The sequence below is a fragment of the Apium graveolens genome, chromosome 3, assembly GCF_009905375.1.
Source record: "Apium graveolens cultivar Ventura chromosome 3, ASM990537v1, whole genome shotgun sequence".
Lineage (NCBI taxonomy): Eukaryota > Viridiplantae > Streptophyta > Magnoliopsida > Apiales > Apiaceae > Apium > Apium graveolens.
This window is the reverse complement of record NC_133649.1, coordinates 239,579,374-239,602,890: the sequence shown is the minus strand read 5'-3', so window position 1 is coordinate 239,602,890 and position 23,517 is coordinate 239,579,374. Positions and strand designations below refer to the sequence as shown.

Sequence of the window (23,517 nt, the reverse complement as noted above, 5' to 3'; positions counted from 1 at the left end):
TAACCGACTTAGCCTCTTACGTTTCCACGCTGGGCCGTTACCAAATAACGGGCCTCTTATGCAACTCTAATATCTAATCCCTTTAATCCAGTTTTCAAAATCATTTATACCTATCTCTTTTAAAATAATCTTTATCATAGCACATTTGAAAACATTTTCCAATATCAATCACAATTTAGAGATAGGTATTTCAGTAAGTTACTTTTCTCCTAAATATGATTTAAACAGAAACATTTATAATAACAGGGGATACATAACTCAAAACGTTCTGTTCCAGTACAAAATTTAAATCAACAGTTTATTCATATATATTATTGAACCATAAAAGATATGGTCAGAGGTACTTGCCTTGTTGAGCTTTAACTACTGAACACTAGGCTATCCTTAGACCGACTTCGGGTCTTGTGTCTTTCGACCGGAACCTATAGAATCGAAATACCCTAAATTAGACGATCATTTATGATTGACGTATCCTCACTGTTAATTCTACCCTTACGATATCAAATCCCGACTCATATTTATACGTATTATCTCAATATATGAAACAAAGAGGGCTCACATACTCGAAATGTGGTTCGGTAGTTATTTTCAGAATATATGTATAATCGACGTTTCAGGAAAATAGGGTCATCGAACTATTTTACAAAATATTTCACCATGATATCAAAGTAGTTTTCGTAAAAGATTTGTAAATATATAATTATATATATCCGATTAGTATTCCCGATAATTACATGATGTGTTGCCGTATTTCCGAAATTAATTTCTCAGAAATCGAGAAGCGTTTCCTCTATTTATCGAACCACCAGTCGATATCATATCGACACAACCAATCACTATCAACGCAATTCACAACCAAAATCACCTACGTACGACTTCCATATTTATTAAACGACTAACTACCGTCGGTTCGCCGAAACTCATCACCGACGGTGACGAAATTCGGTGGTGCCCGTTTATTTCGGGTTTCCAATGCGAATTCGACCAATAAAATAAAAAATTTCCCGTATCGAAAATAAATTTATTTCATGCATATTAATCAAATATTTTTCCTGCAAAATATCCAATAATCCCAAATCAGAACACGCACAACTGTCGGGAAAATAAATGAAAAACAGAGCACAAGCCGGAAGAAATACGGAAATAACAGACACGCAACACACACAGTAACCCCCCACACACACACAACTGCACACACAGCGAGAGAGATTGATTGAGAGAGATAGAGAGAAAGTCGAGAGAGATAGGAGAGACACAAAGAGAATTGCGAGAGGAGAGAAAGAGATGAGAGGGAGGAATGAGAGAGATGAGTGGTGTGGGTTTTTGTTTTGTTTTGTTATTATTATTTTTTATCAATCCAACACATATCAACCAAATTCTAAGAGTCTGTAACGCATCACCCCATTTCCTGAGGATCAAATATGTGTATTTCCCTCTTCTGGAAGCCCAATTCGAATCCATATTTCGCTTTTTAACGAACCAAAGTGCGGGTGAAAATAATCCAAAAAATTACGGAAATAATTTTAAATTCTCGGAATATTTAAAAACTAGTAAAAATACCATTTTCATAATTTTTAAAACATTTTTGATTTTAACTTTGGACCCTCAATTAAATACAACCATAAAATCATTTAAGGCTAAATAGTTGTTCAAATATTAATTTTTAAATTTAATAAATTCCTATAAATAATTAATAAAATTATAAAGCCATGAAAATAATTTTAAAGATAATTTCAGTATTAATGAAAATAAATCTTTAATAAAATCCCTTTTAAATGCAGAAACAAAGTAATACGACTCATCAATTAATAAAATAAATAATTCTTAAACGCAACTGACTCACACACAATTAATAATAAACACAACATATAGCTGGCAGAAGCATAAAAGATTTTCATTTATTTAATATTTATATTTTAATAACATAAAATTACAGATCGTTATATGATGCCAAATTTTAAAGTTCTTGGATTTGTGCATGGAGTAATTTGTTGTATATGCCAAGGTATATTGTTCAGCTCATCCACCCATGTCTGCCTGCCCATGTCATGTACTCTCTGCATGGTTAACCTATTAACTTTTCCTACTTTTAATCTCTAGAGTTCTATTTTTCTATTTGATTTAATGGCATATATTGGATCATTATGTAATAAAAGTGACGGTGTTGGATCTGTACTTAGTGTTTGGATGTTTGGTATGTGAGCGCAAAGATGTAACAATTTTTTTATATGGGATATTTAGTCTACAATTTTCTATTCTTATATGATAATGAAATATGTAGTCATGCTGTGAGGAATAGTACTTGCTTGTAGATAAAGATTTTAGATAAAGATTATTTTAATTCATTTCATTCTTACAGAAGTCAATATTGATTTGACTAATTTTAGTGCATCACAGACGAAGTTGTATTCATGAACATATAAGTATATTACATCTTTTATCTTAAATTTGTATCTAGGTCAATGATTCAGACGCAACCGTTTTTGTTAAGACTCGAAAGAGAAAATCCGGTCGCAAGTATAAAACTGATGGAAGAGTAACTAACTTCATAATTGTAAGTATTCTTAATTTTATTCATCACCTGCTACTCTTGTAGTTTGATTACAAATATTTGGATTGACTTGTTTGTGGCTTTATTTGGTAGGAAAAAATTGAAAATGTCTTGGGAAGTGATTTATCAGGACCAACTGATGGTGTGGATGAACTTCCGTTGGATATAAAAGGACATGGTCATTCTTGGCTTGTAGGGAGAACTGTCAAACCCGTCAAAGGTTTTAGCCCAAAGAAGTCGCAAATCAGCGACTTGAAAGCAAAGATTAGGGAAGAAGTTGCTGCAGAAATGGAAGAAAAGATGAAGCAGCAAAAAGAAGAAGTTGACGCAAAGATGAACAAGATGTAGGAGAACTTTAATTGGGCGCTAATAAAACTAGGTGAAGCAAACCCTAGCCTCAGTGACAATATGGCAGAGCTATGCGCCATAATTTCAAGTGACCATGATGATGACACTCCTATTATATGGTCACTCCTATTACCGGAGGTGGTTCTACCTAGTCAGATGTGTTCTAGGAGCATTATTGTTCTACTTTGTTTCTCTCAGTACTACGATGTTTAGATTTTGAAGTGTGTAACTTTAACTTGTTAAGACTTTCGCTTTTATTTTATGGTTAGTAGATAATGGTAGTATGGGGATGGTAGTATGGTAATGATGATGGTGAAGGTAGTGGTGTTTATTTGGGATAACTGATGTTATGGTTGGTAGATAATGTTAATTGTGTTGGTTTTAAGACTATGGTCTTATTTATGGGAATGACTATTTACAAATAGTTCCTTGCAATTCTTTTTTGTAAAAGCGTTGGAATAGGTCTATAGTGTTGCTAATAATCAGTCAAAATGTGTTGCAAAAAACATTAAAAAAACGTTGCAAAAAGGTTGCATCAATACCCACATGTGGGGCCCACAATATTCTACTAATAGCCCAAACCCTGTTGCAACACTGGTAAAGTCCTGTTGCAACCCTGGTTGGTGTTGCAATAGAATATTTTTATAACAATTAAGCAAAGGTTGCAATAAAGTTCTTTCTAAACTGCTAAAATTGCAACCCCCGAAAAAGGGTTGCAATAGCGTTTTTGGCACCCGTAGCAACAGTTTTTTTGCCTTTAGCAACGGTTTCATGGGGTTGCAGAATACAATATATAGCATAGTTCCTAAGCCTATTCTTCCACATTGTGGTTCTGCCACAAGACCCTGACTAACTTGATCACCTTATTCCGAAGCACTTGATCATTTTGATCCATAATCCTTATTGGTTGTTCCACATAGGTCAAGTCTGGTCACATATATACGTGTTCGTACTCCACTATATATTGGGTATCCGGATTATACATCCTTAACATTTCCACATGGGATACATTATGAACTTGCTGCAGGTTCGGGGGTAGGGCTACCTCATATGCTAACTTACCAATACGTCTTAAAATCACAAATGGTCCAATGTATCTTGGGCTTAGATTTCCTTTCTTTCCGAACCTCATCAGTCCTTTTTCGAAGGGAATACCTTTAAAAACACTAGGTTCCCTATTTCATACTCATTGTACTTCCGGGCCAAACCGGCGTACTTCTCTAGCTGTGACTACTCTCTACGGATAGCTTTAGGTCATTATCCTTGGTCATGAAAGACATATCTAGAAATTATTTGTTTAGGTCTGGAGTCCGGGCTTCCACCTCCTTCTTCACCATAGTTGACTGAATCACCTTCAAGATCTTTAAACCTTCTGTATGTTTAAGGCTTGCTCTGATACCAATTGTTATTCACTAACAATCAACTTAGGTTAATTTGTAAAAGAAGTGTTGATTACAAATTAAAATTTTCAAATTAATTTATGCATTAAAAATGAAATATGAACACAAATGTTTACAATTTCAGGTGGTTTGTTTTTTAACTTGCCACCTGAGGTTTACTTTTGAAGAAATAATATGTTACGATTACAAGTGTAATCTCATAGTTGCAGTTTACAATGTTTCACTCAGAGAAAGATATATCTCTCTAAAGCTCTATGAGAATATAAAACCTATTTCTTAAGTGAAAAATCTGTTCTACTTGGTTTATATATCACCAAGTTACAATGATTTCTAGACAATGCATATAACATTCTTCGAGGTCCAGCAAGATTACTTCTTCATTCTTTTTCTCGTGACACTTGACAAATTAGGATATATTGTATCCTAATATGTTGCTTTAAATATCCCTTAAATCTGTCTTGCATGAAAATTGAAAGTTTCTTCTTCTTCAGCATCCAAGATCACATGCAAAATTTGTCTTGGCTTCTCATTTTCTTTTTTTGAGTTTTCTATCAACCTATGTGTTGTGACAGTCCTAGATTTTGACCACTGTCACATCACTATCAATAGTTGTAGATATTTTTAGCCATTGATAGTCACCAGCTATAGAATTCCTTAGCCGTTGGAAGTCTCTTGCCGCGACTTCCCTTATAACGACTCGTATATTTTGTATTATTTTAAAAGTGTAATTGTTGAATAATTAATTAAATAAAATATGTGTACTAGTTTTGACAGCGCTGTGTTGTCTCTTATTATTTATGTGTGATTTATTGGTGTATAGGATAGAATTGTGTAATTAATTATTGAGTTGTATTATTTTGATTCACTTTTAAAAGTGATTTTATTGCAGTTTTATTTACATAAATATTTGGATTGTCTCAAAAATTGTTTTTATGATTTTATAATTTCAATAATTATTTTTAGGATTTTATAAAATTGAGAAATCAATATTTCATTAATTATTTATCTTTAAATGATTTTTTGATTGCATTTATTTGTAAAATCAGTATTTAATTCCAGAATTCTTCAAAAATTACGAAACTCATGTTTTTTGAAATTTATAATATTTCGAGAATTTTAAAATTATTTTGGAAATTTTTGGGATTAATTTCACCCAAAGCGGGTATAAATTGCGGGTATAAATTGCATTTCAGAAATGGTTTTAAAATTTTGAATTTTATGTTTTAATCAGTTTCGGGTTATTTACAATATTTTAAGTCTATTTTCGTGATTTTCTGAAATTGTTATAAGTGCAACTCGGTTCGTTAATTGTGAAATTCGGGGTAACTGGGCCTTAAAAAATTCGTAATTATCCTCGCGAATACGTGTCAGTTTTATTAAACAGGGGGACACGTGTTTGTCTCCCTTTTGCAACATCTGTCAAACGGAAAAAAATAATATAAACAATACCCCCACCCCCTGTACTCGTCTCTCTCTCACAATCTCTTGTCTCTTCCACCTGTTTTCATTTCTTCCTCCTTATTTTCTCTCCTCCCCTTCGTTTTATTTCTCCCTGTTGCTCCGCCGTGTTCCTGCCTCATTACTCCGGTGAGCTACCGCCTGATTAAACTCCGGTTTGGCTAGGTTCTATCGTTGTTCAGTTGATATACATATATATACTTGTGTATATGTGTGTGCTCTGTGTATATTTGTGTGTGTGTGTATGTTTCTGTGTGCTGCTGTATTTGTGTGTGGGCGGCGCGTGGCCGCGTGTGTGGCTTTGTGCTTCTCTGCTGTGTTTTTTAGTTGGGCTTCTATGTTGGGCCGTATGTGTATAGTTGATTTAGACTGTTGCAATTTTAATTTTAATTCATTTTTATTGCAGGGAATTAAATATTAATATTCGTGATATTAATTATTCGTGCGGGAATGATTTTAAAATAATTGGTGAAATTTTTGTGTTGGAACCCGAATAATCGGGTGCCCTGAAAATTTTGCCACCGTCCACGATGAATTTTCACGAGCGGACGGTGGACGGTGATGAATTGATTCTGAGTCCTAAATATAAAATAAATAGAACGATTCGTATAAACTATTTTCGAAACTAAATAAATATTTGTATTACAAGTCGTATCGAAATGTAAATTGTGTTTGTTGAGAATTGGGTGTCGATGATGTTTCAACGGGTAGGCTTATAAACAGAAGAGTCGCTGTCAAAATTTTCTAAAAACTATTTTGAAATACGATAAAAGCGTACTATTCGATATGAAGCATTTTACCCATATATGAATACAAATTACGTGATTATGTGTATAATCATTATACGAGTCGGGTTATTGAATTGGGTTATTAGGATTCGAGGATATGAAGCATGTCGGTATAACTAATTAGGGTATTCTGTTATTGTAGATCCCAGTTGAGTTTCGCCAGAACCGAAGTCATCGTAAAAGCTACTTAGGGTTTTCGAAAGCGTTGCAAGGCAAGTACCCCTGACCATTCTTTAATGGTTTAGTACGTATGAATAGACTATTGTTTTATTCTCGTAAAGGAACGAAAACGTTTTAAGTTACGTATCCCCTGTAGTTATAAATAACTGTTTTAAACTTGTTTTGGGGAAAAGTAACTTCGAAAGGTACCTATCCCGAATAAAATGATTTGTGAACCGGATTTTACGTGTGTTGTTAAAATGAATGATTTTTTTAATGGGATAGGTACAAGTGTTTTGAAAACTGGATAAAACGATCAGATATGAGATACATAGGGGCCATAGTGGCCTAGTGAGGTGGCGTAAGAGGCTAACTTGGTTGCGCGCATTACATAACCGATTAGTCCAGCAGGTTAGAGACCTAGCTAGTCTTTAAGTTCCGGAAAAGGTTTATAGGATGGCAGTTGGAGCCGTCTGGTGTTGATAGCCTGATCAGCTGTCTTCATATATCCGTTATGTATCTGATTTGGCTTTGCGATTCCTGTAAGGGAATATATGATTGATATAGTTGATTAATAATGTGAATAGCATGCTAAAATTGGACTCTAGTACTTACACATCACACAACTATGTTTGTTTTGTTAAAAGCATGCTAGTCAGTGATATCCACTTACCTCAGCTTTCTTTTTAATTACTGTTGTTTGAAATGGTTTGCAGATTACGCATTTCATGTTGATTTATAGTTCTGTTCCTGTAACTGTTTACTTTACTATTTTTTATCTTGATATTCATATGATGGTACTGTTGAGCGATTATATGCTCACCCTTGCAACCTGTTATATATATATCGCAGATGCCTAGAAGACTAGGCAGACCTTGGCATAACCGTGTCTCGGTGTCACGACCCCAAATTTAATACACCAAAAGCTATTATTAAAGACATACATTAAAAACACGACATGATACAAAAATTATCCAAGATCGCTAGGTTTAGTGTTTGAACAACCCGACAACTAACTATTACAAACCAAAAGCAATCTATTACATCGCATCTCCCACTGCTGGATCACTTAACTACCTGAGCTCACATATGGTCCAGGGATTGTTCGATGATTCTCCTCCGGTGGACTTATGAGCTGTCTACTTCATCCTAACCATTATTTCCTAGCTGAAAGATATAAAGGGAAACAAGTAGGGAGCCAAATGCTCAGCAAGTCCTACTAGCAAAAGATAAACATAGGGTAAAACAGTTCAAAATTTAAATAGTATTGGAATGGCATCATCATTTGAAAATAAACTTTTAAACAAAACTCATTTTATGACGCTATGGATTATTTCCAACGGTCATGACTTTTGAATGTTTGACAGCTATAAGACAGCTGACATGAGGATCTGTGTAACCCTCTGAGATGATGACACGTGTCAACACCATCTTCTCTCTCCTACTCTCTATAAATATGTGAGCTCCACATTTAATTTCTCACTTTTTGAAGAACTTAAAAAAATTGTTGTCCTTTTTGATCAAGGATTTACCACGGCCAAGACGATCATCACCACTAGGACCGTTTACAGGCGGCGTTATTCTCCGATGACAGATTCTTCAGGATCTTCATTTGAATCATCTTCCGGTACCATTTTAATCCAAAATCATGTGTTTTCATTTATGTTTATTCATAAATGATCATGCCACACGTGAGCACACACCACTTGTTTGATGCGAGTCCACTTTAATACACACACTCACAAACTACGATGCGAGCCTACAGGTTCTCTTAAAATTTTAGGTGTGCCCCTACTTTTAGGTCGTCTCGCTCTTTCTCGAACCTGACTCGCTCTTCAGCTACCCCTTTCTCCTCTAAATCAATATCCACCTGAGCATCGAGGTTCAAAAGACTTTCAACGCAAGCTGACCTCCCTTTCTGGCCATCTCAGCCATCCTATTTCTCCTAGCTCCACCATCACCCCACAAGGGGCCATGAACATTGCTCGGGTTGAAAACTCGATGCGAGCCGGTGGCTCCAGCTTGCTGAATGTCCACCTTAATGCCAATCCCGAAGATTACACCAGGGAGATTAACATTTACAATTAGAGAAATGGACCCGTAGACCTCTCTAATATTCCTGCATCACTTGGAGTAGAGAAGCTTCTAAGACGCAAGCCAACTCTTATTGACAAAAAGTGAGCCGACAAAATTCTAAGGGAAATGGCTCAAGAGAGGAAGTCCCGTCTTAAGCAGGCTACAGAAAATGACCTCTACCCCATTCACCTTGATTCTGAATCAACTGATAGCATCTTGGGCAGTGCCTACTATGACACCAACAGAGGAAAGAAGCTAATTTCTTAATAATTCCGTATTCTCGGGCTCGAGGGTGAGGAAGATGGCTCGTATTGGTCTAATGACCCTACAAGGAGCGAGGAGGTGGTAGATGTGACAAGCCAAGTCACCGTCTGCAACTACAGCTATGTCCCCGCTGCCTCTCCTGGACCTTATTCTCCTCCTGCCCAACCTAAACTTGAGGGAGAGATTATTTTTAGGAAAGAAATTATTCCAGATGGAGAAGAAAGTTCCACCTTGGCCCAAGAGAAGGTAAAAATCTTATCCTTCCGCGACTTGGCTTCTTTACTCACCCAAAAATATTTGACCAACATTGTTGACCAGTTTCAGTTCTAGGGTCATATAATCCTTCCCAAGCTGCACATGCGATGCTACAGATTCAACCATCCTGAGAATGAAGGTAGGGTGCCTCGTATGGTCTTGTCCACCTTCCTACTCAGGCTAGGGATTTCTTCACCTCTCCATCCCTTCATCAAAGATGTGTGCGAGTATTATCAGCTCACCCCGCTTTAAATTAACCCGAATAGATACAGGTCCTCTATCTCTTTGTACATCATGTAACATAAGCGCGGGTTCCCACCTCTCACCGCGAGGCAATTGGGTTACTTTTTAAACATGAAGCACTCTCCAAACGTCTTTGGATATTTCTATCTCTCAGTTTGGCCATGCTATAATAAGAAGAACCTTATTCACAATGGTCCGAGTAACTCGGGGAAGTGGAAGAGCCCATCCTTCTACATTCATGAGGTGCCTCGAGTCCAAACCCACTTCTACTATAATCATTGTAAGTCTCCCCTGGCCGCACTTCCTTTCCATTCCTTCATTTATAATGTTTCTTTTTAATAATCAATTATTTATCACCAGCCACCCATCCTCGCACTGTGCTTCAAGGACAAGAAAAAATAAATACGGATAGTCTGCTCGATCTTCCCCGTGCAGACAGGGATATCCGTAAGCTTATAACTACCTCGAATTTGGTCGAATGCTGTTTTTTGAAGGAGGGAGTAAGGCTAACTCCTCAAAAGAATAAATCAAAGAAAAGAACTAGAAAAGGTAAGGATACCATCCCCGCACATGCGCGCTGAGGGGCTCGCACCTTCAATTTTTGACACACACCCTACTTTTACTTGCATATTTCATATTACATTTTTATCTGCATCTTTTATCTTCTCGCATCTTACTTTAAATTGCACCTTTTTCCTGCTTGCAACTAGCTGGTACAAATATATTATTTGTTGATTATTTTCAGAAATGAAAATCTCGCTCATTGCCTTTATGGAGGAAGCTGAGCAAGCCGCAACTTCGGGCCCAGTCCAGCTAGTGGCAGTGACCACAGTGGAGATTCCTGCTGCCCACAGGACAACCCTGACTAAACACCTCAAGGATGGTGCCCCTTCTTCAGGATCAAGTGGCATCGCAGCTCCAAAGATGGGAGGACAAATGAGCCCGAGCCTAAAAGGAAAATCATTCCTGCCCCTGTTGATGTCCCCCTTCCATCTTCTTCTTCTTCTTCTACTAATGTGGTCACGACAACATTAGGTCGGCTCGCACAAGCTAATGTCAGCGACCATGATATCAAAGATTAGACCTCGTCATCTCTTGAGGCCAATAATGATGCTTTGACCCAGGCCACGACCGAGGTGTACTTCTGTCAGCTCACCCGAAACCGCGAGATTCGAGCCATCGGCCAAGCCAGCTTAAAGTTTGATGCTAAGGCCAAAGCCCTACTGGGCTAGGTCAAAGAGCTCGAGCAGGAAAAAACTAGAATGATGGAAAATTATAATAAAAAATACTTAATTTGTCCGCTGCTCATACCAAGGAGCTGAAGGAGCTGAAAGAGGCTCACAACCTGGTCACTGATGAGGCGAAGAAGGAGAGGGAGGCCCTCGAAAAGAAGGTTGCTGAGCTGGAGGGGTCACTGTCTTCCATGACCGCGAGCCTGGAGGCCGCCCTTGCAGATTCCAGGAACTTAGGGGCCATAAACTTTATGAAGATCTTCATCAGCAAGGTTCATGACTTCAACTGGGGTGCTCTGAGCACGGGCATGGCTAGGCATGCTGACAAGTTAAAGCTGGAGATGGAACAAGATGTCAAGACGGTAGAGGAGGCTCGGGTCGTAGCTGAGCAGGCCCAGAAAGAGCATGAAGCTGACAAACCTAAACTTTTAACTTTTGATTTAATGAACTTTTAGATGGGAATGCGGACACCCCCCTTTACCTCGCATTTGTATTTAAAATTTCTTGCCCTCGGGATCAACTCTTAACTACGCTTATTTATAATAGTTATAAAAATTTTCAAATTTTTATGTGCTCGCATATTCCTACTATACTAGCTTATTTTCCTTGTTACTTTCTTTTATTTACAAGTTGTATGTGCGCGCATTATTCATAACCTTTGCCCCTACTGGCCTAGAATTGTCCTAACTCTGGTCGTGTATGGCAAATGCTTTTACTTTAAGAGTGTGTCGGACCTACCTGCTTGCATCTCCTACTTTTTTCTTGTATTCTATGAGCTCGCGTCACTTTTTCAATTTAAAACAAGCAAAATGTACTCATGATAAATCTATGTAAAATAAACTGGCATCATTATTGGCCCATAATTGTTATCTATCGTCATAGGGCAAGTTTGTTTCCTAAATAGCGGGCCAGGACCACAAGCTCGCATTGCATGTCCATACCCTTAACAAAGGAATTTATAAAAACATTGTTGTGAATATGTTGTGAACTTGATGATTTCCTTAACAAAATACCTTAATAGATTTAACTTAGTAAGTGATGTAGCACTCGATGGATAAGGAATATAGTCCCGATAGATGACTCAATATAGTCCCGACGGATGATGATTTATTATTCATCGAGTGAGTAGCTTATGTAACAATAAGTCATGTAACACATTTCTGCAAACACTTTTGTTTAGATTTTGTAGTAGTATATAAGTCATGTTGACTTTAATTAGATATGCAGAATAGGTTGATTAATTGTACATAGATGATGTCTTGTAATTCTGCATAAATGAAATGAAGTCAAGTGCCAAATAGCTACCCGACGGATAAGCTGTATTCTTAAAGAAACATTTGTAAGCTGTATTCTTAGCATTTCTCTGTAAGTTTAGCTGTTCTTAGAGAAACATTTGTAAGGGAACATGTAATGAATGGTACTGTGGAACTACATTTTGTTCCAAGTGAAAAGCATCTTACAGATATATTTACCAAGCCACTGGATGAATCCACATTTTCAAGGTTGGTAAGTGAGTTAGGTATGCTTAATTACTCTTGAATCTTTACAGATAATTTGTAAGTTGTAATGAAGCCAGAAATCTAATTTCTTTTTCAGTCTTGGATGAAATTTTGGCTAAGTCAAAATTTACATCTCGACGGATGATCATTATCCATCGAGTTTGTCATCCGTCGGTATACTATTTGTTAATAAAATCATTTTTTTTCTGGAATATTTTATGACTCGACGGATAACTGATTTATCCTCATCCATCGAATTGTCTTATTCTTAGCCGTTGATTCTCTGAACATTATCCATCGAGTATACTTACAGTTTGTAAGCATAACACGACGGATAATTGATGGAATTTTTACAGTTTTTTTAACGGCTATTTTGGGCAATTCTTATTGATCACTTTATTTTACTTTATTATTTTTGACAGTTATTTTTGAGAGAGTATAAAAGCATAATTCATTTCCATTACTTTTCTTTTACCATTCTCAAATCATCTGCTCTAACCTCTCTCTTTCTCAAAAGCACTTACTCTCTCTCTCTCTCTGCAAGTTTTTACTCTCTAACAATGGCACCAGTCGTCAAGATAATGTCTCAAACTGGATTTATCTATGAAAAGAATAACTTTACTGCTCTTGTGAACAAGGGGATTAAACAGTCTGGCAACTACCACAAGATGATGGATTTTGTGAAGAACTGCAAACTCAACTATGCCATGCTGGAATCACCCACCATATACTGTGAAGTTGTTAAAGAAATGTGGATGACTGTATCATACAACTCAACTGATAAGACTATCACTTTCACTATTAAAGGTAAGGAATTCTGTATTAATAGTGACATTGTTAAAACATTTTTCAAAATTCCAGATAATACTGTAACTTCACCACACACAGACACTGACATAGTTAATATGCTTAACTCCATGGGCTATGCACTCTCTACTTCTAAATTAAGTAAAATTAGGAGGTTGGGTCTTAGGAAAGAATGGAGTTATTTATGTGATGTAGTTACTAAGGTATTTTCTGGTAAAATCAGTAATTTTGATTCAGTTAATATCTCTATGCTTAAAATGTTTTACATGCTTGTAACTGAAAATTTTTTCAACTTTAGTGATCTTGTTATACTTGAGTTGGGGTTTAAATTAGGGGCACTAAATAAGAGGGGTAAAAATATTTACTATACTATATTTTTAATGATGATTGCTAACCACCTCTCTGAGGATATTGTGCTTGAGAACCCAACCAACAAATTAGATTGTTTTGTTCAAGAAAGGAGAATCATTGCAGATTTGAACAGGGAAAACCATCACAAAGAGGTGCCACTCTTCTACTTTCCTGTTATGGAGGCACCTCAGGTAAGTGAGGTAAGTTCATCTGTCTCTACTCTTCCAGTCTCACATACTTCTTTGCATTCTAGTGTAGCTATGGTAACTATGTCTTTGACCCAACAGTTGCCTACCCAAGCTGCCAAACCCAAAATTTCAAATGTCAAGACAAAGAAAGCCCCCTCTGGTGTCTCTCAAAAGATGCCAGTTGTAAAATCCACCAAACCAAAAGAGGGGAGTGTGAAGGTGGTTAAGAAAGGTGTAGGACAGGGTGAACATCAAAGAAATCCTAAGGATAAGGTTGAAGAGGTCAGTGTTTCCCAGCCTAGACACACTGTAGTTTCCCAATAAACTGTAGTGCTTAATAAGGATATAAGCTCATTGCTAGTTGCATCCTCCAAAAAGGATGTGACTATTGAACAAAGCTCTCAACCAAGATCACATGCCAAAAGGGTAAGGGACACAAGCTCACCCCAAATCTATACTAGAAAGAAGAAACCAAAGACCCTTGGGGATACACAGGGCTCACACACTGTGCAAACTGGTGCTAAAGACACAATCACTGCACCTTCTCAAATTCAGTTTGATGTGGCTCTAACAAATGTGGAGTCACAGCCAAAATCTCTTACAATTGAAGCCCCTGAAACACCAAACTCTCCCACACACTCCTTGGATGTTGACATGATAAACACATCACTTCCAAATTCTCCATCTTTAACTCTCTTGGAGAAGCCAAAAATCCATGCAAGTGAGCATCATCTTTTATATGATTTGTTGGCTCACTTTCCATTTCTTTCTGAGACTGTTGAGACATCTGTGCCAAAATTTTCATCAATCTGCACAGAGTCTATAATAGTCTCCACTCCAAACTCATTTATTTCTACTCTCTCGATGGATATTGTTCATCCGTCGAGTAGTGATTGTATCCCGACGGATAAGCTTAACAATAGTTATCCGTCGGATAGTCAAACTGTTAACCCGACGGATATCCCTTATCCGTCAAGTGTCTCTGCACAACTTCAAATTTCATCAATTATCACAAGTGCAGAAGACTTAGTGGTAGTGCAGTCACTTCTAGGATTGAGGGAAGGGAGTGAAATGAGTGAGAGTCTGGGTTGCTCCCAGGAAAAATGAGAGGAAAAGAGTGAACAAATGCAATCTATTTCTTCAAGATTGGCAAAAGTGAGTGTGAGGAGTCCCACCTTAGATGGTGAAGGTGAGGGTGTGAGGGTGGGGAGCCAAGGTGAGACCTTGATGCAACAAAAGAGAGATCAAGAGAGAAATGTAGGTACAGGAGTGATAAGGGTAGAAACCATTGTAAGTGAGTCAATGAGTGTCAATGATGCAGAAAGGAAAAGGTTATTTCAGCAAGAATATCAAGCTGTTATAGATTCCATTTTCCTGAATGCTGAGACATTTACTCACCCTGTGACAGCTTACCAAACTCTAGCTGTACAGGGCAATGAGGAGGCTGAAAGATTGCTAAACTTGGTACATACAACACAATCTTTACAAAGAGCAAAGGGTGCAATCACTGCTATACCTTCCAACATTGGCAGTGATTTGGAACTGGATGAGACTTCTTTTGGGGATGATGGTGGTGATGGTGAGGAAGAATGCTCACAAAAGAATGCTCCTACTCACATCTCCAATCAAGGCTTTTCAAGCTGGTTCATGACACCCAAGCAGCCATTCAGGCATCTTCTAATGCTAGCACAAAGCAACTACTCAAAGCACATCTTGAAGCACTCCAGCTGCATAAGATTCAAGCCCTCCAACACAGTCAGAGTGTGGATGCCATCAAGCAGGAAATTTCTGAAGTCAAGCAGGATGTTATAGAAAGGATGGATGCTAGACTCCCTGCAACCACAATGACTGAAATTGCTCACAAACTAAGGAAAGAGGCTGATCTAAACAGAAAAGTGGAGGCCATGAACTCAAGACTATCTGATGTAGAGAAGTCAATGGCCAAGATACTGAATAATCAAGAAGCTCAGACTGCATTACTCCAACAATTGGTGGCAGCTCAACTCCCTCCCACACAACTTGATGATAATAAAAAGGGGGAGAAAGGATCAAGTGAGGGGGAGAAACAGCTTAACATTCAAGTCAGTAAAGTAATTGTGCCTACAATTACTTTCACCAAGCTACCAATAACAAACAATATTGATCTAATAAATGAAGCATCAGCCACACTGAGAGCAGCTAAAAAGAAGCAGTTGAGTCCAATCAACTGGGAGAAAATTGATGAGGATATACAAAAGAGATTTGGGTTAGTAAAGGAGCCAGAAAAATCAACCATTCATTACTCTAAAGTCAAGAAAATATCTGTCAATGAAATGATCATGAAGAATCTGGAAAGAGGACAACCATCCTGCATCAAATCTCCAAAGGCTAAGCAAATTTTTGAAGCCAAGGGTGAACTATCCAAAATATTCACTAAAGAACCCCTTGGACACAGTGTATGAGACACCAAAGCCTGATGAAAAGAAGTTGTTGGCCAGGTCTATAGCATTCTACAAGGATTCAACTGATTCAGCATTGAAAAGAAGAATTGCTAAAGTTTTCAGGAATGGTAAGGAAATTTGTGTGGTGGTTGGACATCTTCAATTTGCTGAAGCAAAGAGAGAAGAAAAGGCAAGATTGAAGCAAGAAAAGAAACAAGTTGCTCTAGATGCTAAAAAGGTCAAATAAAAGAATGAGCAAGCTGCTATCTTGGCCAAGCTACAAAATGCGAAACCTACACAACAAGTTTCTGCACATCCATCTGAAATAGTTGAATCTCAAGATCAAGAAATGCAAAATGCACCTCCATAGACAAAGAAGCCAAGGTAAAAGCAAAGAATCAAGAGAAAATTGGACTTCAGTGATGAGGAGATGGAAGAGTACTTTCCCAAAGAGTCTACATCTGCAACAACTCAAACATCCATACCCTCTGTGGCACATAGAGAATTCAAGATAGATCCATCTAAGAACTTTCATGGTAAACCTATCATTCCAAAGGATGAGCCAATAGACTGGGATAGTCTACCAATACCTGAACTCAATCTACCTCAATTCTTGAAGCCAAAGAAGACAAAGACCAGAGCAGTAAAGAAAGTGAAGCCCTCAACTCTCAGATCCAAATCCCGAACTAAAGCCCAAATCAAAGTCAACAAGGGAGATATAATGTACATCTGTGACATCAAGGAATTCTCAGATTTAAACCTCTATCTAGATGAACTGGAAAAAGTTAGAGGGATTGATGCTTACAGGAATCTACCTGAAAGGTTAGTATTCAAGTACAAGGGAGGAAAAGAGATACAGTGGCCACTTCACAAGATCCTTCAAGAAAGCCAATCTGTGCTGATAAAGGTTTATTCATCCTTCAAGAAGAACTTTGGATTCAATGTGACAACTAGAAGACTTGTTCTAAAGAAGATTGAAGAACTGAGGACTATTAGAGCCAAAGATGCACTCCCAAAGACTCTAACTGTTCCTTACACAGGGAGCAGAGTGCATGTAAGGCCCTATTGGCTGATGGAATTTATGGATGATAAAATAGTTAGAAGATTCTTCAGATTAGAAGACCAATTGAGCATCTCTAGAAATGAGACTCTTTTGGAAATGTAAGAAATGCTAAATCTCTCAGAATCTGATGAACTGGAATTCCACAGACAGCTCCAAAATCAGATAGAAGAAAATAACAGATTGCTTGGAAAGAGATCCAGATCTTCAAGGAAATAGATTAATCTGCTCAGGATAGAGGAGCACCTTGAAAATAACTGTGAGCAAATCTTTGTACATTTTGTTAATTGAAGCACTTTATAGTTTTATCTACTTCCATTTAAATTTGTATTTTTAGGGTGTTTTGTTATCATCAAGTTTCTCTTAATTTATGGCTACAATTCTAGTAGACATAAATTGGGGGAAATTGTTGTGAATATGTTATGAACTTGATGATTTCATTAACAAAACACCTTAGTAGATTTAACTTAGTAAGTAATGTAGCACTCGACGGATAAGGAATATAGTCCCGACGGATGACTCAATATAGTCCCGACGGATGATGATTTATTATCCATCAAGTGAGTAGCTTATGTAACAATAAGTCTTGTAGCACATTTCTGCAAACACCTTTGTTAAAATTCTGTAGTAGCATATAAGTCATGTTGATTTTAATTAGATATGCAGAATAGGTTGATTAATTGTACATAGATGATGTCTTGTAATTCTGCATAAATGAAATGAAGTCAAGTGCCAAATAGCTATCCGACGGATAAACAACAATGCTACTCGGCAGATGATCAACAAGGCAACCTGACGGATGATCATGTACCCGATGGATAATCAATTCAAACATCTGTTGATAGTGACAACACAGTGACATGCGTCGAGTGTATGAAAAAGTAATGTGGAAGCCTATTCAACTGGGTTTTTGAGAACAAAGAAGCATTGCCATTTCCATGCTATTATGAAGATATTCAAAGATGCTGGAATAGAGTAATGAAGTAGCATAGTATTAGACTTGATATGTTTTGTTTTATTATCTTATCTTATTACTGTGTAATCTTGGTGATATATAAACCAAGAGTAGCAATTAGAATAAAAGAAAAAACTAAGCAAGTAAATTCTTAGAGAAACATTTATAAGCTGTATTCTTAGCATTTCTCTGTAAGTTTAGTTGTTCTTATTGTGTAAGCAGCTGTGAGCTATTCAAGCTTCACAGAGTTCTCTCGCGATATATATATATATATATATATATATATATATATCTGGTGGATACTTTCTAATCCACCAGAAAGTTTTAAAAACTTATGTTTTTATTACTTTGTGTTTTGATTCATATTTAACTTATTATTCCGCACTTTGCAAATCAAAACACTGTCATATATATCTTAAGTTAGAACATTTTATATTTCTAAAAAAGGTTCAAGAATTCCATTCAACCCCCCCTTCTGTAATTCCTGTTGTATTGTTAGGGACTAACAAACCTTTTATTTTTTCCAAGTATCTTCTTCTCGCATCAAAGGAAATGCGAGCCGACAATTAGGGCTTGCATCGCAGCTAGCCACAAGCTTTTTGTAAGTTTGTCCTCGCATAGCTCTCCTTGCTCCAATTCTGCAGTCCATTTTGTGAACATCATTTCCAAGTAGGTCGAGGCCCAGCTTGGTTTATAAACCTTGTCGCAAAGAGAGCCGAGACCTAGCTGGATTTATATTTATAACATGTTAATGAAAATTTTGTTTTGTCCTCGCATGGATCTCCCAAGAATGGGTTCCCCTGCTGGTATCTTAGTCTATTAACAAATGTCAAAATTTAAGGTAACAAATAAATATCAACTAGGCATTCATTAATAAATAATGGATTGTAAGTCAAGTACATGCTTGTGGCGTCGGGGAGGTACCTATATAGCACTACCCCCTGAGACTTAGGAATATTTGAATAATACTAAATCTGAAAAGAAAAATATTACTGATAATACTTACGAAAATGCTCCGCATTCTAGGATCGTGGGATCAACTTATCCTGTATATCATTGAGATGGCAGGTTCCCTCCCGGAGTATTGATTTTATGTTGTAGAGGCCTTCCAAGTTTTCCCCAAAGACTCCATGGCTCACCACCTTGGTGTTTGGCATGACCCGGCACAGAACGAAATCTCCCACCTTAAAAGTCTGGGCTCGAACCTTGATGTTGTAATGTCGAGCTATTCTCTGCTGATACGCTGCTATCCTGAATTGAGAATTCTCTCAAGTCTCCTCAATCATGTCCAAGTAGAGACGATGGTTAACCTCATTCACCTCCGAGTCATAATTATCTCTTCAAAAATATCCTGCCCCCACTTCTAGCGGCACCATGGCCTCGCATCCATACACCAAAGAGAAAGGCGTTTTCCCAGTTGTCATCCTTCGGGTTGTGTTATAGGACCATAGGACATGTGGAAGCTCATCAGGACATGTTCCCTTCTCCTCCTCCAGCTTTGCCTTCAAAGTGTGTTTGATGATCTTATTAACAGCCTCTGTTAGCCCATTATTTTGAGGATGACTAACCGCACTGAAACTCTTCTGAATCCCCAACTGCTCATAAAATACTCTCATATCCTTGATGTCAAATTGCTTTCCATTATCAGAGACCAGCTTGTACGGAATGCCATAATGGCACATAATGGATCTGTGCACAAACTCGCTGAGTTTCTTTGCTATAATGGTGGCCAGGGGCTCAACTTCTACCCACTTCATAAAGTAATCCATCACAACCAATGCATACTTAACACCCCCTTTACTTCGGGAACCTCTCCAATCAAATCTATTCACCACATGGAGAAGGGCGAGGGACTTATAAGAGATGTGAGGGGAGCCACGGGGCTGTTATAGTAATTGGCATACCACTGACACTTGTCACAAGCTCGAGAAAATTCAAAAGAATCCTTCTTCAGTGTTGGCCAATAGTAGCCCTGACGAAGGATTTTCTGAGCTAGAGAGCTACCCCCCGAGTGATTGCCGCAAATGCCTTCATGCACCTCCCTCAAGATATAGTTGCACTCATCACCATCTATGCACTTGAGGAGGGGCACATTGAACCCTTTTCTACATAGAATCCTATCATATATTATATAGAAAGCTGCATTATACCTTATCCGCCTCGCCTCATTCTTTCCGTATGAAAGCGATCCTTCTTTTATATAAGCAAAGATAGGGGTCATCCATGTTGGGCTGAGGCTGCTACCAATGCTGCTAATCTCATGTTCAGGAAAACTAGGTTGCCTCAGTATATCAAGGGGAACAACCCCTAACAGTGTGGCCTCCCGGTACGAACCCAACTTGGATAGCTCGTCCGCGCCTTCATTCTATCTGTGTGGGATGAGCTCCAGGATCACCTCACTGAAAATTCCAATTATTCTCTGTGCACATTTTAAGTAAAGCTCCATTCTTCGCCCCTTAGCTTGGTACCCCCCCACCCGTTTATCTGGTAGACCACGATCATAGAGTCACTAAACACGTTCAAATTCTCAGCCTTCATTTCCAAGGCTAGCTTGAGGCCATTGATTAGGGCCTTGTATTCAGCATCGTTGTTGGTCGCATGAAAAGCCAAATGGGTCACATGTCTTATCTTGTTTCCCTCAGGGATGATCAACTAAATTATGGCTCCTGCCCCTTCCCCGTTAGAGGCTCCATCCACAAATAGACTCCACCATGGGGCGCAATTATGCTTCCCTTGATCACTCTCCTCTACCCCTGGTATGACAATGAGGGCCCCCTAGTCCACCTCCTGGTATGGGGAAACTTCAGGATAAAGTCAGCCAAGGCTTGGCCTTTGATCGCGGTCCTATGCTTTTAATCTACCTCAAACTGGCCAAGATCTAATGTCCACTTCAACATTCGACCAGAATCCCCGGGCTTGTGCATCACCTGTCTAAGTGGATAAGAGGTTCTTACTTCTATTTTATGGGCCTGAAAATAGGGTCTAAGTTTCCGGGAGGCCAGGATTAGAGCATATGTCAACTTCTCAAGGCTTGCGTACCGAGTCTCTGCATCGGCTAGTCATTTACTCATATAATATACCGGGAGTTGAACATCTCCTTCCTACTGAACTAACACAACACTAACATAAAAGTCGAAGACAGCCAAGTAAAGGACCAAAACTTCCCCTGCCTTTGGGTTGGACAACATAGGAGGGGTTCCGAGGTGTTTCTTTATGTTCTGAAATGCATTTTCACACTCCTTTGTCCATTCAAAGTTCTTCCCCGCTCTCCTAATCACTTTAAATAATTCCTGGCATTTATTGGAGGACCTTGAGATGAAGAGGTTTAGAGCGGCCACTCGTCCTGTCAAGCTCTGCACATCTTTTACCCGTCGTGGAGACTTTAACTCGAGTATCTTGGTGGGGTTGGCCTCAATACCCCTATGGTTGACAATAAAGCCCATAAACTTCTTAGACTCGACCACGAAAACACATTTCAGTGGGTTGAGCTTTATCCTATAGTCCCTCAGGATATGGAACATGTCTGATATGTGAGGAACATGATCATTTGCCTCCTTCAACTTCACCAGCATATCATCCACATACGCCTCCATAATTTTCCCAATTGGTGTTTGAACATCTTGTTCACCATCCTTTGGTAGGTTGCTCCAGCATTAAGGAGCCCGAAGGGCATCCCGATATAACAATAGAGGCCCCGATCAGTGATAAAGGAGGTGTGCTCCTGATCTGGCCCATACATTGGGATTTGATTATATCTAAAATAATCATCCATAAAGCTAAGTAATGCGTGCCCATCCTTGGAGTCAACTAGTTGGTCGATCCGAGGTAGAGGAAAGCTATCCTCCGGGCAGGCATTGTTGAGGTTAGTGAAGTCCACACATATTCTACATTTTCCATTTGGTTTTTTAACAAGCACATGGTTTTCCATCCAAATTGGGTAGAAAGCTTCCCTCCTCTGCCCTTTCTCCACTAATCGACTGTCTCTTCTGCGTGACCCCCTTCTTTTTTGGATCTAAGTTGAGCCGGTGGCACATGACATTCGGGTCAATCTCCATTTATCAAAGTGTGACCATACAAAGATATCTAAATATTTCCTCAAGAATTGAGCCAGGTCATCTCTAAGCTCAGGGCTCAAGTTAGAGCCTATTCTGAGCACCTTGGAAGGATCATTCGGGTCTGCCAAAATTGAGATCGTGTCTTCTGCGGCCCTAGCCCGTTCAACCATTGGGGGCATTCTCGGGTCCAAGTCTTCCCGAGCCTTACTAGTTGTGATCATTAAGTCTTTTTCCACCTCGAACTCAGGCTCATATGCTTGACCCGAACTAACCAAACCCTCAACAGTCATAGTGACCTCGGGGGTGATTCCCTTTCCTTTCCTGAGTCTCACAGCAGCTTGCTCGGGGCTCTTTTCATCATCACTTGCTTCCTCTATAATCCCATCCTGCACCACCATGATAGGCTGAGAGGCCTCCATTAGCAAGATCCCAGGGCACAGCTCCACTTGAATCCCCAGGCGCTCGAAATAACCCTCTGGAAATTCCTCAATCGAGATCATGTTGCAAGTGTCGTGTCCATTAGGATGTACTATTTTTCTCCCATTAGCCTCTTCCATGAGGACATAACCTTTATCCGAATTGATTGTCTCTTTCGATGCGTTTACCAACTCTGCATCCTTGAGTGTCTGGTTATAAAAAACTCTCGATTCATATTGACAGCTCTTCAAGAAGCCTACCCCCATGGGAGTTGGGAATTTTCCCTTATAGGTCATCATCCTTATTTCCCTTATAGGGGGTTTTCCGACTATAACATTATAAGCACGGGGCTAATCTATAACTATAAGCGTGATAATCTGGGTGGCCACACAAGGTTCTTCTCCCAAGGTCACCGGGAGCCGAATTGTGCCTTTTACTCCGATTGAGTTTCTCGTAAACCCGTACAGGTGCCCACCTATCAAGGTTAGTTCTCTATCCAACAACTCTAGTTTCTTGTAGGCATCGTATATCAATATATTAGCCGAACTCCCCGTATCCACCAATGCTCGGTGCACGTTTACCGTTCCAATCTTCATTTTTATCACTAGGGCATCAGTATGAGGGTAATAAACCCACTTGGCATCGGTTTTCCTAAACACGATATCAACAGCCTCCCTTTTAAAGAGATCTAGGGTTCTTTAGCTCAGATGGTTGACGTTGGTGAGGGGCTTGTCATTCGCCTCCCAGGCATACCTGTCCATTTCCCTCCAGCTGTCTCCACCGATATGACACCCGCCTAGAAATATATATATGTTATTGGCCCGAGGCACTCTCTCCTTTTTTTTTGGGGGTGGAGTAGGGACCATATGATAGTCTGTCATGTGCTTTGGAACCTCCTTGACAACCCACTCCGTAAGCTTCCCCTGACGTATCAGTGTCTCAATCTCATCCTTTAGCTATTTGCAATCAGCCGTATCCTGTCCCGTGGCCT

At 38.8% G+C, this 23,517-nt stretch overlaps 1 protein-coding gene across 1 annotated transcript; it reads right to left on the bottom strand.

Annotated features, from left to right (window-relative positions):
* Nucleotides 1–19,394: 19,394 nt before the first annotated feature.
* Nucleotides 19,395–21,647, bottom strand: LOC141714911 (uncharacterized). Its single transcript, XM_074518407.1, has 2 exons — nucleotides 21,180–21,647; nucleotides 19,395–19,937 (listed from the first exon to the last, which is right to left on the bottom strand). Exons 1-2 carry the CDS (start codon nucleotides 21,645–21,647, stop codon nucleotides 19,395–19,397), a joined length of 1,011 nt encoding a protein of 336 aa, XP_074374508.1.
* Nucleotides 21,648–23,517: the final 1,870 nt, after the last annotated feature.